Source organism: Copadichromis virginalis, linkage group LG12 (genome assembly GCF_057382275.1).
Source record: "Copadichromis virginalis isolate Kocher_CV1m ecotype Utaka linkage group LG12, C_Virginalis_male_GT1.1, whole genome shotgun sequence".
Classification (NCBI taxonomy): domain Eukaryota; kingdom Metazoa; phylum Chordata; class Actinopteri; order Cichliformes; family Cichlidae; genus Copadichromis; species Copadichromis virginalis.
Window position 1 is genome coordinate 26976194 of NC_140629.1, and position 17915 is coordinate 26994108.

At 39.1% G+C, this 17915-nt stretch overlaps 1 protein-coding gene across 1 annotated transcript in view; it reads left to right on the plus strand.

Moving 5' to 3' along the window:
* Nucleotides 1-17915, plus strand: part of ipo11 (importin 11) — a 132051-nt gene that overhangs the window by 13899 nt on the left and 100237 nt on the right. Inside the window, exons 3-7 of the mRNA XM_085475716.1 lie at nt 50-150; nt 7141-7213; nt 8444-8647; nt 12286-12418; nt 12686-12744. Coding sequence (XP_085331842.1) covers nt 50-150; nt 7141-7213; nt 8444-8647; nt 12286-12418; nt 12686-12744 — 570 coding nt within the window. The remainder of the gene's footprint in view (nt 1-49; nt 151-7140; nt 7214-8443; nt 8648-12285; nt 12419-12685; nt 12745-17915) is intronic.

The window sequence follows — 17915 nt, forward strand, 5'->3', positions numbered from 1 at the left end:
GAGCTAACAAGGCACTGTGAGCTGAGCTGATTATGTTTCTTTCCCACAGAATATCTTCAATAACCACATGCTGGATGTGAATGTCAGGTGGCTTGCGGTTCTGTACTTCAAAAATGGCATCGACAGATACTGGAGGAGAGTTGCACCTCAGTAAGTGCTTGCTTGTGTCACGTTCTCTGCTGCTAATCAGCCTCTCTATTCTGCCTTTCCATTTTAGACCTTTTCTTTTCTCTCCTGCAGCTCATCGTTTCCTTTCTTGTCTCTTCCACTCCTGAAGCATGTCTATTCATCGGTCTTAATCTCTTTGCCTGATTTTGAGGCTTTATTTTCAAATCTTTTTGTTTCATATTTGCAGTTGCAATTTTCTGTTTTGTCACAGCCTCCATGTCCTCCATTTTCCCATTGTCTTTCCTTCACTAGTTTTAGCTTACATCTGCATTTCTCTCTCCATCACTTCTCACAGCTGCCATTTTCCCCCTTTTTTACCTTCTGTCCTGATTATTCATATCATTGTGATTTGATTTTATGCTCGGTTTATTCTTTTGTGTCTCTTTTGTCTGGTGTAAGATCGGATTTTAGTAGTCAAAACCTACAAATTTTCTTCGGGTACCTGACTAGCTGGCTTTTGTAAGGTTTGAATGGACGTTTGCTGTTAAACTCACAGGAGAGGAGCTGGTTGGAGGTAATCGGTTCTGCCTAAGCACTTGTGGCCACTCTTTGACTGCTTCGCATTGTTGCAGTTCATTTCTGTTGTTGTTGTAAGTTTGGTAAGTTTTCTGCTCTTACCAAAGTTGAGTCACTCTTGTCAGTAGTTCTGTAAACTAAATTTTACTTGGAGTGCTGTGGTCCGTGGATTATTGATGCGATTACTTTTGGACAATGCCATTTACCCAGAGGTTGGATAGTGTGTGACTCAGCACAGTTCATGTGGTGTCAGTGTATGAAGTGTAGGCAACATGACATAACATTTTTGTTACAGCAGCTTACAGTAATAGACTTTAACTGAATTAATTTAAAAATTGTTTAAAAAAAAAATTAATCTGTGAGTGTGTTGCCAGATTTAGTTAACTTGAGGTTTTGAAATACTTTGTCCAGGTACATTTACAATAGTTATTGTTTCTAAGTCATTAGCAAAGCCACATTTTTGCGTCAGTCCTTTAAATAAGCAATTATTGAACAGCAAGCCTTGGATTTTTGTCTCACTTTCTGAAGGGACTTTTAGTTACAGTACTGGGTAGAGTAGTAGATGATGATAAATAGTTTTAACAAGTCATTGTTAAAAAAGCTAATGCCCATTTCCATCCAAAATGGTGTTACTAGATACCATTACAGGCCGCACCAACTCGGCTCTGTGTCCTGGCTCATTTTAGCACGACTGTGCCACTTGGAGCTAATAGTGCCGTCATCAGTGTTAATGTAACACATGTGCTGCTGCTGTGACAAGCCCAGAAATTCTCCTATGAAAAAGGTCAACTTCCTTTTTAATGGACTTAATGAAAAAGCCTAAATTAAGATGGTACAAATGTAAAAGGTAAAGCAGCTTTACAATCAAATAATAATCAAATATTAAAACTACAGAGATGAATACAGTTAAAAATATGACATTAATGGATAATACAGTAATTTACCTGTTTACAGTTTCCCGCTCTGATCAACAGATGTTCCAGTGACTTCAAATTACAACATAAAAACTTAAAGCTGAAGAATTCTTACTTAACCTAATGTTAAACTGATAAATCTATTTGTTACATTTATGCCATCCCTGGTGTACTGTCAGCTTTGGGAAAACCGCTGACCTCGATGCAACCAGAACCAACATTGTACAAACGAAAAGGACATTTACGCAGAACCGGGTGATTTACATTTTTAGTTGGAATTCGGTTGATTTAGCTGAATTGTTATGATGAGTTAATTTTATGGAGTTGTACTATAGTGTGCCCTAGTTTGGCAAATGAATGAATAAATATTGTTAAAGTAGGATTTAAGTAATTTGCTTGTAAAACAATAGAAAGCTGGCCTATATTCTCCACTGTTGCTGAGGGAGTGACTCACTTGAGCAACCTGCAGTTCTTAGAGAGGTTTTTACACAAAATCTGCTTCTTCTGCATTTATTCAAATGCATTTTTGAAAATACATCTCCCTGCAACATATTATGTGGCTGGAAACACCCACATAATAGCCAGAACAACCTAATAAAATTTGGAGTTGAGTGTTTCTCTTTCAGGAAATTTTCAGTCTGTGCATTGTGTTAAATCTTTTTGTGTCTCTCACTTGGTTGATATTTTCCACCCTCAAATCATCAGATTTTCTAGCTCCTTGCAGACTTACAAGGACAAAATGGGGCTCAGGAGCATACTTGCTTACGTTAATATATCTTTTAATCTTTCATCCTGTATTTCTTTAAAGCTTACCTCACCCCCGTATTCCCAAAATATGTGTGTGTAGCAAATCTTGTATTACTAATTTGCAATCTCCCTGCAAGTAATTTGACTTCCACCCATCTCGCTTCTCTTTCTGCCACGGGTTACAGCATGAGTCACTCCTCACGGTTCTTCAAATCAGATGCTTTCAATGTGCCTAACTTCAGCAGCAGCTGAATTAGAACAGGGTAACTCATCATAAAACAACATATTTTCTTGCATATTCACACAAATTGTGACTATTTTGCGACCTCCAAAGTATATCTGGTTTGGAGGACAGCAGGTTTATTCAAAGTTTACTAATTAATTAATGCATTTCACAGGATCTTCACTTAATAATGTAGCACATTTAATTGATTTTAATAAATCCCTTACCAAGTTGGCTATTTTGTCATATTCATTATTGCCATAATATTAAAGTCTGTGATTTGCACGTCTAGAATCCAAATTGAGATAATAGGGGTCTCTTAGGATATGTGCTGCATTCAACAATGCCAGGGCGGCTGGCACTCGCTCCTCGTAATGCGACATGGTGGCTCAGTAGTTGGCATTCTTGCCTTCAGCTAGAAAATTCTGGGTTTAACACTTGGTCCTGTTTTATTGTGGATAATTTGAATGAATATTCCTGCACACTACAGTCTGATTACTGTGTCTAAGATCAAAATGAATTAAATAAATCTGCAACATGAGGTACATGAATAAAGACATTGTGCAAAAAAGTAACAGTTTATCTATATTAGGTCTACAATTAATGTGCAGTAGTATGCAAAAGTCTTGAGCCACTCCTCATTTCTTCATCTGCAGTGATTTATTGAAAGGTTCAAATATACATGGAAGTACAGTATGGAAGGTCAGTATTTGAGATGACCACCTTCTTCATCACAGTCTCTCCTCTTATGCAAGCTTTCTTATGACATCTTCAAGTAGTTTTAACGAATAGTTTTCAAGCTTCTTAAAGGACATTCAAAGCTCTTCTTTGGATCTTGGTTGCCTTTAGTTTCATTTACTATCAAGATGATCCCACACTGCTTAAATAATGTTGAGGTCCGGGCTCTGGGGATGCCAGTCAGTGACTTATTATTATTATTATTATTTTTTTTTTTTCCTTTCTGCCTGTCCCGTTTGGCTCTTTTGCCATCAGAATTGTTGTCTAAAGGCAAAGAAAGATGCCCAACGGATTTACTTTACCAAATTGACCATCCCAGCCTTGCCGTAATGGTCCATTTGATTCACCTTTTAGTGTTTATTTTATTTTCACTTACTGAATACGGGACAGACTTGACTGGGGGAAAGAAGGGGAGAAAGAAAGAGGGAAAGAGAAACAGCTGAGAAGAGGGACGGGGGAGAAGGGCAAAAGACAAAAACCAACAGAATGGGCAGGAAAAAAAATGCATATATCGATCACCTGCTGAGAAAGAAAAAAGAAAACAAGCAGAAGAGAACAAGAGTAATAGAATAAACAACATCACAATGATATATGGGAATATGACAGTAAATACTAAATATTAAACATTATTGTGCAGCACATAAGATCAACAGAACACAGTGTGCTTTGAGGTAGGAGCCAAAAAGGGTGTAGTTTGTGGGTGTGATCACCCGTGTGTACACCTGTGAGCATGGACGCGCTTGTTTTTTTAAAAGGTTCCTTCATGTAATGATCTGCTAGAGGGTGTGGGGGGGGGGCCACAGCCCCGTCCTCCAGGGCATGAAGCAGGTATGGAGGAGATCAAGACTCCAGACATCCAGAGGCCCCCAGAACACAAGAGACCAAGGAAGACCAACAGAGGGGCAGCCGCGCCACTGTCCCAGAAAGAGCTGAGGAGAGTCCCAGATGAGGGCTCACTCAGCAGCCGCGGAGCAGAAGCCAGGGGGAGTTGCAGTGACGTGCCCGTGAGCTCCGCCGGCAGCCAGCCGTGCCTGAGTGACCGAGCCCCAGGCCGAGAGGCCGGGGGCACCCCACCTCCGAAGTGGCCCGAGCGAGCCCCAGGCTCCAGGCCCCGATAAGCAGCCGCCAAGGAGTGAGCCGGTGTGTACCTGGACGCCCATCCCCGGACACAAAGAACCATCAACGCACCGATGTCTGAGGGAGTCCGCCACTGGCAGGGGAAGTGGTGGTGGGTGGAGATAGGCCTCCAAACCTTGGAGGGCCTGAGATGTCCCCAGAGAGGTGGCGCCTGACACCCAACCTGACATATAGACACAGACATACAGGCACACACAGATACAAACATCCATTCCCACCCTCATGCTCTCATATGCACTTACTCCACACTCAACCAACGTGGAGACAGACATAAAGAGACGCTGTACTAGAGCTGGGCGATAGAACGATAATGATATGTATCGCGATATAACTTTTACTCGATAGAGAAATTAAGCTATCGCGATAGACCTCGCCGCTCTTGTCCTCAAAAAAAAAAAAAAAAAAAAAAAGGTCAGCCAATCCAAATTAAGTAGCGCAGAGCCGAACCAATCACAGCCGCAGCGTCACGTCGCGTGACTTGTTACGTACAGCACAAGTGCCAAGCCGCACGTGTGTTTGTTTGGGAAGCAGCCAGCGGGTAATGGAGCCAGCGCATAATGGAGGAAATGAGTGTGCCGACTAGAAAAATCAACCGAGCGTGACCGAAGAGAAAACAGATAATGGTTCCAACGCCGGAGAGATTGTCGAACGGAAGAGCCATAGAAGTTCCGTAGTGTGAAGGTATTTCGGCTATTTCAAGTCTGACAAAAAACAGAGTAGCGTGCACTGTAAATTGTGCCGAAAGCAAGTCTGGAAATACAATAAACTGGTGCATGCGTCACACTGTGCGCCATGTTATTGTTTCGGTGAAATTAACTTCTACAATACTGTTACTGTTAATTCTACTCTCTGCAGTGTTTAAATGCTTACATATACACACAGTTACTGTCCCTCCACACATACGACTCGGTTCTGCTTCTATGCCCCAGCTTTGTTTACTTTTTCCCACCGAGGCTTCTAGACTTCTGATTGGCCAACATTTCTGCACGGTTAGGAATCTAGCGCCACCTGCTGCTTTGGCATGTTCATAGCAGCGTTTTCCTTCATTTCTGCCTTTATGTGTGGACGGGATTATTTTTTAAAACGAAAACGGAAAATCTCCGTTTTCAAAAATACCCGTGTACGTGTGGACGTAGCCTCAGTCTCTGACTGGAAGCGCTAATTCATCATTCGGCTTTTGTCAGACTAAAGTAACTGTTAAAAGTGTTTGAAAAGCTAAGCTATACAACAAGGAGAGATTGAGAATTTCCTTTTAGTTCTCAGTTTATTTGATATTGACAAAAGTTAGTCAGTTTTGTCTGTTCTTCTGTAACACAAACTAAGATTTATTTTTAGAATTAATATTTTGTTTCTAAGTGGAATTGACAATTTAGTCTGTTTCGTTTGTTCTATTTTGAAACTTAAACGCTTTAGCGGCTGCCTTTTGTGTAGTTTGCAATATTTGCCTTTATCTATCTGAAAAAGTCTCATGTTCCTTAAGTACATCTACCCTGTTGAACTTATTATGGGAAATAAATATTTAAATAAAAACAAGCTGCTGATTATTTCACATTTTACTTGTGAGCAACGGCACATTTAAATCTTACAAATATAGTTATTTGGCTTATATCGTGATAGATATCGTTATCGCCTGAAATGAAAAAAACATATCGTGATATGAAAAAATCTCATATCGCCCAGCTCTACGCTGTACACACGATCACACTCCCCAAGCGTACTCTACAAACCGGGTCTAGGTACCCTTGCCCCTGGAGGGGGGAACTGCACCCAGACCCAGGTGGTGTTACCCTTTTCCCTGCGGTAGGGGGAGGCAGACCGCCCTGACTCCGCAGCAGCAGGGAGGCCCCACACTGCAGACCGCAGTCGGACGGCCAACTCCTCCTCCTAGCCCCCCCGCTCCAGCAGGTCGCAGAGAATGGGGGTGAGAGAAGACTCCAAACCTCCCTCCACCCGCTCATTGTAGTGTTGATGCATGTGTGTTCTAAGGTGCATTTAAAACCCAGGAGGGCATGGAGCTACCTGCCAGAGAGCAGCAGGTAAGCGCAGTCCCTCCTGCTAGCCCTCAATGTCTACGTGTATTTAAAATTGAGAGGTGGGCAACGACGCCAGGGGTGGGGTGTACACCCTGATGGTACTTTGGATTCCGTGTATCGTGCCCACCCCCAAGATCCTATATGTATGTGTAATGAGAGTGTGAGTAATGTGAATGTCTAAGTTGTGGGATAAAATTGAGGCAGAGGCAGCCAGAAGGGGACGGGGGGGGGTAGCCTCCTCTGCACCCTGGTGACATACCCCTATATCCAGGAATGTTTTTACTACATTGGCAGGGTGTTTGGGATCATTGTCATGTTGAAAAATGAAGGTGTTGCCAATCTGATGCTTTCCATATGGTACTGCATGATTCTTAAGAACATGACCATCAGATACTGTTCATGTGCAAGAACGTCTGGCTGCTTGGAAGTAAGAAATGAAAGGTGGTTTAAGGTTTTTGCGCAGTACTGTGAAAGCAAAATTACTGTGGGGCAAGATTGTTTTAAAGTAATACTGAAATACTGTACTCATTTATCTATAGACGCTTTCAAATGTGTCTGTTTTTCTATATTAAGTGCTGCCTTTGTCTTTTTGTCAGCTTTATTGTTTCATCTCTTTCGACCTCTCTACTTCCTCTGAACAGCTTTTTGATTGGTTTGTTCGCAGTGCATTATCAGAAGAGGAGAAGACGTCATTGCGTGCTGGTCTAATCACAAACTTCAACGAGCCTGTCAATCAGGTGAGCAGGGAAAATAAAGAGGGAGAGGGAAATAAACATGTTTGATCATTGTATACTGATGAATAAAACACTGATTTTGATTGAAGTGCTTTTATCAAAACCAGATAAGTTACAAAGGATCTGACTGACAGCATTAAGATTTTTTAGGCTGTCACAATGCGACTCCATAGAATGAGATTTGAAAGTGATGAAAGCTGCTAATTTTGCATACTGGTACTTAATTTGAAGTTTCTTGATAGACATTTTTTTGGGGGGCTGTGTGGGGAAGGTTACAACAAACAAATAATTCAGGAGTCAAGCAGCGTAATACATCTGTCCCAGGGGGTACGTGGAACTTGGCCCTAAATGATGGCCATCCATCTTGGTTTCTACAGGTTGTATGTCCCTGTGGGACAGCTCTCGAACATCAGGACTGATCGGGTCCATATGGCAAGCAATGAATACGATTTGGACACCATATGTCTCTCTAGTCACAGCCTCTCGTGGAGTCCAAATTTCATGAGGGTGCTTTATGCTTGTGCATGAGAGAGTGAGTGTAACTTGTGTACAAATTGACTTACTGATGCTTGTGAGGATGCAAGTTTAAATACTGAACTGTGTACTGCAAGACGTTCTGAGATAAATCTTTTATACAACCATAAGAACAAAAACTCACGCAAGGTTTTCACATTTAAAAAAAAAAAAAAAGAAGCTATTTGGAGTGTGTTCAAATAATATAAAGAGTTTTGATTTTTATCATAAAATGTCCATTAACTCTTGAGGTATAAAGTGTCTTTTTCATTTTGAGCTTGAAATTTATCTCGAAGTATTGAGTGTCTTACCGGCAGTTTGTGTTGGAGTAATGAGTAGACTTGAGCGATATTTGCTCAGCTGTTGGGCTCAGTGGAAAGCCAATTTAAAAAAAAAAAATATGAGAAGTGAAGCTGTTACCAGATCATGTGATGCACATTGCAGATATAGCTCAGGCACAAGCACTCTATTTTAAAAATCAACTTAATCCATGCAACTGATTCCCTATCTGTCACCAGATGCATGTACTATGTACACTGTGTTGACTGTAAAAAGTTTGATATTCTGTGTCCTATTTGTTCGAGCTACTTATTTTTAAAAGAGAACTACGTAATAAAATTCCCATCAAGTTTGCTCCACCTTCTGCTGTGTTTATGCTTTGCCCCTGGTCAACTTCTCTTTCCTGCATGTATTTTTTTTTTTTTTTTTTTTTCTCAACAGATAGCAACCCAGATCGCAGTACTGATAGCCAAGGTGGCCCGTCTGGACTGCCCCAGGCAATGGCCAGAGCTCATCCCCATTCTGCTCGAGTCTGTGAAGGGTCAGGATGGCCTGCAGCAGCACAGAGCGCTGTTAACCTTCTATCATGTCACCAAAACTCTAGCATCCAAACGACTGGCGCAGGACAGGCGGCTTTTTCAGGATGTAAGTCCACAATATTAGCTGGTCCAGTGTTGATACAAAATTCTATTACAACCTTTTTGTTCTCCATTGCTTCTTATTCTTATTCTTAGTGTTTTTTAGCTGTGTTTTGCTCTTTATACATCAGTTGTATATACCTGAATAAAAGGTTATGTTAGGTAAACAGTGAAACTTTCTGGATTTTTATACGTTGCAGGTTGCAGACTCCTGCTCTCTGCAATATAACTTTTTTTTCTTTGTTGCTATTTTTTTCCTCCTTCAGAAGATTTTGAAAATGAATAGATGAATACTAAGATTATCCTGAGACTTTTTAGGTTTTGTCTCTACGAGATGCTGTTTAGCTTCTGTTAGAAGCATGTTAAATACAAGATTTATAGCAAAAATATTCCCTTGTCATACATGACTCAAGCATGGTTGACTTGTTTAGAAATGGTTATCAGCGTTTCCGTGTCTTTGTTGATATTGCGTTGAGACAAATTAACTTTTGAGTAAGTATTTCTGGTGTTTCTGGTGAACACAGCGTACATTATACAATATTTTTCTTTCATGCTTGATTTAAATTTGAGTTTAAAAAAAAGGCCATTTGTGGAGAGAAAGATTTTAGAGGAATGAGATGATCAAGCAGAGGGAAGATGGAGACCAACAGAGGGTGAAAGGACATGAGAGCAGTGGCTGAGACCAAATAGTTGGATGCCAGGCAGAGGCGTCCTGTATGCCAAAATTTCTGCCCTTAGGCAACACAAGAAACAAAGGCAGCCTGAGCCCCCATTAAACAGCGCACTCATTTAATGATGCACTGATGACTTTGACACTGAATCTCCTCTCTTCCTCCTCTCCTCTTTTTTTCCTCTCCTCCTCCTCTCTTCTTCTAATAATCATGTGTATACTTTGTCATACAAACATTTTGCTTATGCTGTAATTATATTCTCGGATAGTAATTGGATAGTAATTCTAAGACTGGTAACGCTGCTGAAAGATTAAAAGTATCACTGTAGTGTTGGAGGGCCATTAGGGAGAGGACTAATTCAGAAATCGGGTTCGCCTTAGGACCTTACAGACCTATACTTAAAGGCACCTTAATAGTTTTTAATTTTTTTATGTTCTTTTTGATTCATGGGGTAGAAAATGCAAACGGCAAGGATGTACTAGTTTTTTTTACACAGATGTAGCACAACGAGGAATAAAAAGGGGGATAAGAAGGTAGACTACAATGCACCTGTCGACTGGAGTAGGTTGTTATATTTTTTGAATGTCTGTAACATTTGGAAACTGTGTATTGACGCTTTGATGCGATTTACCTGTTGTGCATTCACAGAATGTAATGAAACTGTAAAAACCCATATAAACAATAGCGTATTAGTCTACTGAAACACCAAGACTGAGGAAGTCATGAGAACAATATGAAGTTGTTTTCTGAACTTGGCTCATCACTTTTAGGCTCCATGGGTTGGATTAGTCTGGGATCTGAGGAATGGAAAACGACAAGCTGTAGAGAAATCTCTCCAAAGAAGAAACTTGCCAATCTTGCGGTTTCTCTAAAGAATATATCAAAGCCTATGCTGTGCTGTCAAAGTAGGGATTTCTCTTTGAACAGCCGAACATCAACTTAACCACTGATTCTCAGATTTTTCCCACTTGACTCTTGAGTGTTACCAAGAGCGCAAAGTTCCTCTGGCTAGAAGTTGCTTGCTTTCCTTGTTTGATATATGGTGTTCACAATTTTCCACAGAGTAATTTTAATGTGGGTTTGTTGTTTATCTTAATCAAATAGCAAAGACTTGACTGTTATCCCACTGCAATGTTATTGTCAATTTTGAATGAGATTTAATGGTTAGAATCCCCCCCCCCCCCCCCCCCCCACACACACACACACACACACACACACACACACACACACACTCACTTACTCTCTTCCTTTGGCAGATTTGTTGGATGTTCTAAGCAGACATTGTCACACTTGGCTGATAGAACTGAGTGCTTTTTATCTACCTTTGATGATCTTGTTTCGCTATCATGGAGGGCGAAAGTGTAATTGGTTTGAGCCCAAATAATACTGAGACTATAATTGGAAGTTCATTTGGAGCTAAATTAGACCTGTTATTCACAGGTCCATCTAGGGCTGCTCAATTAATCGAATTTTAATCACGATTATGATCTGGGCTTTCAACGATCATTAAAAATGACTGAGCCGATTATTAGCCCCTCCCTCATTTATCCGCGACACCTTAAAGGCCGGTCCGTGAAAATATTGTCGGGCATAAACCGTCCGTGGCGCAAAAAAGGTTGGAGACCGCTGATTAAGAGGACCCGAGGGAAGCTCGGAAAGCTAAGCAGAAGTTATTTGGAGAGTGACTGCCGTTGGTTGAAAAGAGTTAAAAAAAAAAAAAAAACTTCAGTGGTGTTGCACACCATTTTACATTATTTTTTTAAAGTCATTGTTAACCCTTTAAAGCCGGTCAGAGCAGCACGCTCCGTTTTGTGTAACTTTTTTTAAAATCCCTGTAGAACCTGAACCGTGTAAGCTAGCGCAATAATTTGTTTTGCATATGAAACCGGAGGAGTTGTACTTACATCTGATGCCATCAGCTTGTCCTCGGTCACGGTTTCGTTCCACATATAGCTTTGCAAAAATTGCATAAAAAGCGCTTGCAGGAACAAAAACATAATATTCCAGAAACACGCTTTGCCGTTCCTATCAGCTGTTCGTAACACTTCCCACAGTGAAATGATGCACATGCTGTTTTCTTTGCAAATTTGCATCATAGGATTGTTTTTTGTTTTTCCTGCAGTATATAAAAATTGCTGTATCTCCAAAATAAAACTATGAAGACACTCAAAATAAATTTCCTGTGGTGGGAAACTATTTTTTGCAACTTTATTGTATTTAAAGTTTTGAGGGATAAACCTCTTAAACTTCTCCAAGTAGAAATATATGTAAACAAAACAAAAGCGATTTTCAATTTTTTTTGTAGTTTATTGCACTTTTTTGCAATTTATGTAATTACTATGCACTTAATGCATACATATTATTAAAATATGGGCTATAACAGTTGTATTGATGTATAGCAACTTGAAATGCTCCCACAAATGGCACTACAGCATGTACAAAAAATAAATAAAAATAATATAAGCTCTGGTGGACTTGGTTCTATAGTAGGTCTTAAAGGGTTAAATAAATATCGTCAAATAATCGTGATTATCATTTTTGCCATAATCGAGCAGCCCTAGGTCCATCTTTCCTTCCTGTTTGTTTGAGTGTATCACCAGCAATTGAGTTTCTGATGTTCCATGTAGGGACACGCCGATTTAATAGCCGCTCGCCAACACCGACCTTGTTGTCACCATATCAACAAATAAAATGACATTTTCTGATGTCAGTGGCTGATGTTTACCTGTGGTCACATTAATTTACTGGCAAAGTGATCCAAGATGGTGTGCTGAAGGGAAATTTTTAATGTTAATAAACTAATAAACAATAAAAACAGGTAAATAAAAACAAAAGTAGGTTCTTGTACAAAGCTACACTCATATTAGCCCAGAATTTCTTGCGCATTTATGTTGAGTGAAATGACCTCAAATGCTTTCGAGACCCAGATTAACCCAGGTGTGCCTGACCAAAATGTTAATGTGTATGTTGGCAGCTGGCATCGGGCATCTACAGCTTTGCATGCTCCCTGTGGAGCCATCACACAGACTGCTTCCTCCAGCAGATCTACGCCAGAGATGAGGCTGCGGCACTCAGCTCGCTGGAGAGGACACTACTCTCTCTTAAAGGTAGCAACACTTGCACAGACACATGCACGCATGCCACAAACCTGCATTATCATGCAAAGACATGCAATCACCTATTAGCACAACATGGTAATCTAATCGTCATGATCCCACCATTTGATTAAAAACATAGATAATTGAACATGCAAACATGGAAGTATTAATATATGCAGCTACTTAGTGAAACACTAATTATGAGGAGATGTTGAATATAGTTAATTTTTAATTAGTGAAAATCCTGCATAGTGATGTTTTTTGTGCTCCTTTTAGTGCTTCGCAAACTGACAGTCCATGGATTTCAAGAGCCACAACAGAATATGGAAGTAATGGTGAGTCTCAAGTTATTTCAGCTGTGGCTGCTTTAGTACCTCTCATATTTGGGAAAAGCTGATATTTTTCTGTTGGTGTTTTGGGTCAAAAACGACTCCAATCACAGCGTGCAAAATATGGATGGCCACGATGATTGAAAGTGCCTTGAGCCTTGTCTCGGTTCAAAGAGTCCGGAGCTCTTCTCTCACTTCTAGTGTGAAGAAAGTTTGACTCCATGAAACTGTTAATTCAATTTAGTTTAAATCTGGTTTAAAAAAAATCTTTAGCATGTGCCTGGATAGGGCTTTGGTTTCCTCATGGCTCAGAGTTAATGGAATCATTTGCACAAACTGTCCCAGTTCTTTGAACTCCAGTTTCATATTCTGAGTATCTCCTGTTTGGTGAAAGAATAATAATGAATGCTGAACAAGAATAATTGATAAACCATGTTCCTGGTTATTTTTTGAAGGATTAAGGCTTTTTGAATTTGATTTTAGCCAAGAAAATTCATGCTTGGAATTTTAATGTATTTTAAGTACCAAAATAAAATGGAAAACATTTTGGTGCATTTACCTGTTCTGTACCTAAACGAATTGTATCTTGAGCACATTGTACAGTCCTATAATGCTGCTAACTATACTGACGATAATTATTTTTTTATCACTTAGGACTAAATTATCTACTAATGCAGTGAAAAAATAGATATAAACCTTTTAGGCTTACTGATTTAAAGCTTTCAGGTGCTACTTAACATTCAGTGAAGGTAAGTGCTCTTGAGGGTCTGAAAAAAAATTACCTGAAATCGCTATACTGTATATGTAGGCAAGTGAAAAGAACATAAATGAATTCCATGTAAAACTGTGATGAGCAGTATTTCTTATTTTCCTGGATTTATGCTTTTTTCACCTAAAGGATGCCAGCACTGGTATAACCTGTGGGCTGAAATATATAACAATATAGCCTCGGACAGATGTGACCTCATCAGATTTTTCATTAAAAAAACAACAACAACAAAACTTCTCAGTTTTTGTTTATCTTCTGTGAATTTTAACTCATAGTAAAATGTACATTTGTTACATAGTCATACACACAGTGTGATTAAATTGACAGATCCCAAACTGTTGTATTTTTGTTCTCTGGTCTTTTTTTGAAAGCACTGAGTAATCACCTATGGTACAGGCTGGAAAATGTTAGTGAACCTCTGTGTTAATGACTTCCCCAAAAGCTATTTGGAGTCAGGGTTTCCAATTAAGTAGATTAGATTGGAGGTGCGGGTCGTATGTTGTTGCACTCTGTGAAAGTAAAGGCAGTCAGTAACAACTTTGACATTAAAGATATGCTTGAAGCTATCCAGAATTGCTGGCTATTAGTAATTTATGATATACATATATATAGGTTCTGTCAATCTATTAAAGCCAGAACAACTGAAAATTAAAAATAAATGTTAGTTGCCAAAGGGGAATTCAGTTTGTCCTTTTGTCTTTGATACAATGTAAGTCGTCACAAAAGGTCAACGAGTCATTAACATTAAAAATGTGGTCTGTTGTTGCTGTGCCGTTTCTGTCTTTGTGCTTCTGCTGTTATGTTTCTGTCATTTCTGATTTTTATTGCTTTATTTGTTTTTTCCTGCTTTTTTATGCTTGTAGATGGCAAGGACATTTTTATGACAGAAAAAAATGTTTACTGCGCCCTGTTTCTCCACTAATGAGACGACAGCTTAGCCTCCAGGCTGAAGGTTATAAGATGGTCACAATATTTTCATTAAACGGATGTTTGCCTCATGCTTTCACTGGTTATTCCAGCTCATTGTAGTGTTTTAAAGTAAATATTTCATATTTAATTTACATTGTTGCTTTTCTTAGTAATTACTACTTTAATAGCTGTTTTCATTCTCCTGGTGCTGAATAAACACAGGAATATGCCTACCTTGAATCTACTTAGGCAACCATGTTTTAATATAACTCACTATGTTAAAATCAAGTTCTTTAAAAATATTAATATTAGGCTCCAAGTGTGCACTGGAAGAAGTTCTGTAATCTTTTAAAAATAATTAGGCGTTGAAGGTTCTCACAGAAACAAGTAAACAACATAATGCCATTATGACTATGCACAGAGCAACTATCTTAAACTGTTTAATGCTGTATTTACACTTGGAAAAACAGTGGTTCGAACCTGACATGACAAAAAGGATTGCCATTGTGTGCAATGATCTTGTTGCCTTTCAAATGATTGCTGAAAAGATGGGGACCAGGTCTGCAACTACTCACAGTGAGGTGCAGTCTTGCGATTGAATGGGGTCAAATTTGCAATCTGCTTGTGATAAGTAAAATTGGCAAAATCCTTTGTAAACGTGTTGCCGTCTACATACGCAGAAGTTCACATTAACTACCACATTAATTACTTACATTCAGAGTCCAGCCAGAGTCTTGTAGATCTCAAAGAGAATTCCCTCCTCTGATAGGGATGTAGCTGCTGTGGGTGGAGATTGATCTACAGAATGATATGGGCACTCAGCAGTCTTACTTTTACAGTATATAGGAATATAATCGGAAAACAACCAGTTAGCAACCATTTGAGTCGACTCCCCTGTTGCACAGAGATGCGTCATAGCCAAGTTGTGCTTATTGGAGCAGACTGTCTCACATTGATTGCAATGTGTTGGCAATGGCAATTATTTGAAAAGCTGTCTGAGAGTGATTGCAGTGAGTCTGAGTCAGACCCTTGATTGTTTGGAGACAAAGGAAAAAGTTTCCTTTTTCCAAAATTTTATTCCTTTCTTTTTATTGGACATAACTTAAAGTTAATGTTGGGGGAAAAGAGCTGATTCAGAGTGGGTAATGTCTCTTAAATCAATTTAAAAAAACACTTAATAAGAAATTACCTTTTTTTCTGAATAGAAAACTTATAGTTATTCACTCTTTTGCCACGTGTTAAACTTTTTAAACCTCAGCTCAAAAGACTGATGGGCAATTGTCACTACCACGCGGGCGGGCGGCATGGACACGCAAGTTTGTGAGTGTGATAACTCAAGAATAAGTGCACTGAGGAGTTTCAATTGATGTCATAGGTGTGTCTATTAGAAGGCTGAGGGGTAGCACTGGCAGTTGCCAGTATTTTTTAAATTGTATCTAGTAACAGGAGTCTAATTTAAATTGTTTTGAATGTTTTTAGCTACTGCTCCGTGTTTTTTATTGAAGTTTGTCAGAGAGTTGTGATGGTTTATGGATGTGTCATGCTTATGTGTTGATTAGTTCTTTAAGAATTTGATGAGTTGTCACCTCTCATTTTGCTCTTCCTTTGATGATGGGTGTGATGATGAAGAAAACCCTTTTAATTCATACTGCATGATCTAATTTCCAGTTCCCTTTCAAGGTCATGTTTCTGTCAGGAACTGAAATGAAGTGTCTGTAGGTTACTGGGTTGCTTGAGTTGCTTCATTGATTTTGATAGCTGATGTGTGTCAAATGTTCTATAACAAAATAATAAGAATCATGCTATAAGATGAGCCTGATATTATGTGTATAAAGGACACCTTTTATATGCTATAACTTATGTTGATTGAGCACCTTTTCACATAATAATAAATCTGTAACCCTTGAAAATTTCTAGTTTTCTTTCAGATTTTAAGTCATCAGTAACAGATAAACTAATGCTGCTCGTTCCTGTCAGTCTACATTCTAGACATTTAATTTGTACTGTTTTGCTCAGGCATTATTATTACCCAACAATAGCTATGAACCAAAAAAGACTTCTTTTTTTTTTAAATATGTTGTGACACTCGGTTTTAACTAGGTCCTCTTCTTATGAAGTTATGAGGGCTCAAAAATACTGAAAAAATAAAAAAATGAAATAAAGCAAAAATTCAACCCATTCATAGCTTGATGTTATAATTCTGCATTGTTTTATTAAATATACAAAAGTTGGTATAAAAAAAACAAAATAAAACAGTTAGCCACTTATGAAGTGGTCAGGAACTGACTGACTTTACATAGAATGATCCTAAAAGGCTTGGTTAGTTGGTCTTGCTGTAGTGCTCACTGAATATAGAGACTAATTTCTTTGTTCTCCTCATACAATAGTGTGGATTTGTTTTTGCTTCCAAGGAACAAAACGAAGTGGTGTTGAGCAATAGTTCTGCAGGCTTTGTGAAGGTCTTTGAAAGTTTTTCTTTGGACACTTTCTTTTTTGGTCATTTTCAGTCCAGTTCAGTCCAGTCCTTGTACCTGACCATTTTCAGAGGAGGTATTTTTGTTAAAGCCACTTAACGCTGACCTCTGAATCATTCAAGCTTTAAAAAACACCTAATTCAAGGGATCAACTAGTGTTGTGCTATACGAATAAATTTGATTTGATTTGTGTCTACACATGACAGATAGGATAGCGAAGAACAAAATTTAAATTGTGTCTTTTACTGAAAGCACATAATTTGTTTCCATTTATTTAGTTCAGTGCATAAAACACCCCACCAAAGATGACAAACTAATATTTTTGCACCAATAAGGTGATTCCCAAAGAGCAATTAGCTGAAAACATGATATATCATGGCATGGTGTGCAGTGCCCTAAAAACAAACAAACAAAAAACTGGTTCAAGTGGATGATAAAAGAAGTGAGAAATGGATCTGACCTTTCAGCTGATCCATCTACTGTTCACTGAAGCTTCAACAAAAATGGTCTCAGTTGAGGGGTGATAATCAAGAAGCCATTTGAAAGGAAGGGAAATAGGAAGAAAAGGTTTGAGGTATGACAAATTACACAAGAACTATACTGAAAATGAGTTCTAACTGGCAACAGGTCTTATGGAGTGATAAATGCGAACTTGAATTTTCTTTAGTTTAGATTGATGTCAGTATCTACAGGGGAGACCGAGAGAGGTACAGCACTGAGTGTGTACAGTAAAACACAGTGGAGGCTTTGTGGAGGATCCACCATCAAATACTGTCTGGAAAATGTTGTTGGTAGGCAATAGCTTCATTCTTCAGCATGGGGGTTATCCTAAACACACTGCCAGTGTAGTAAAAGCATATCTGCATAAGGTTAGTGGTTCGATGGCTGGTTGCTCCAGTCGATAAGTATCCTTGGTTGAGATACTGGACCCAAGTTGCTCTCCAATCTGTTCATTGGAGTGTGTGGAGTGTTAGATAGAAAACTCTTGGGTAGAAAAGGATTGCAAAAAGTGCAGGCTAGAGCTG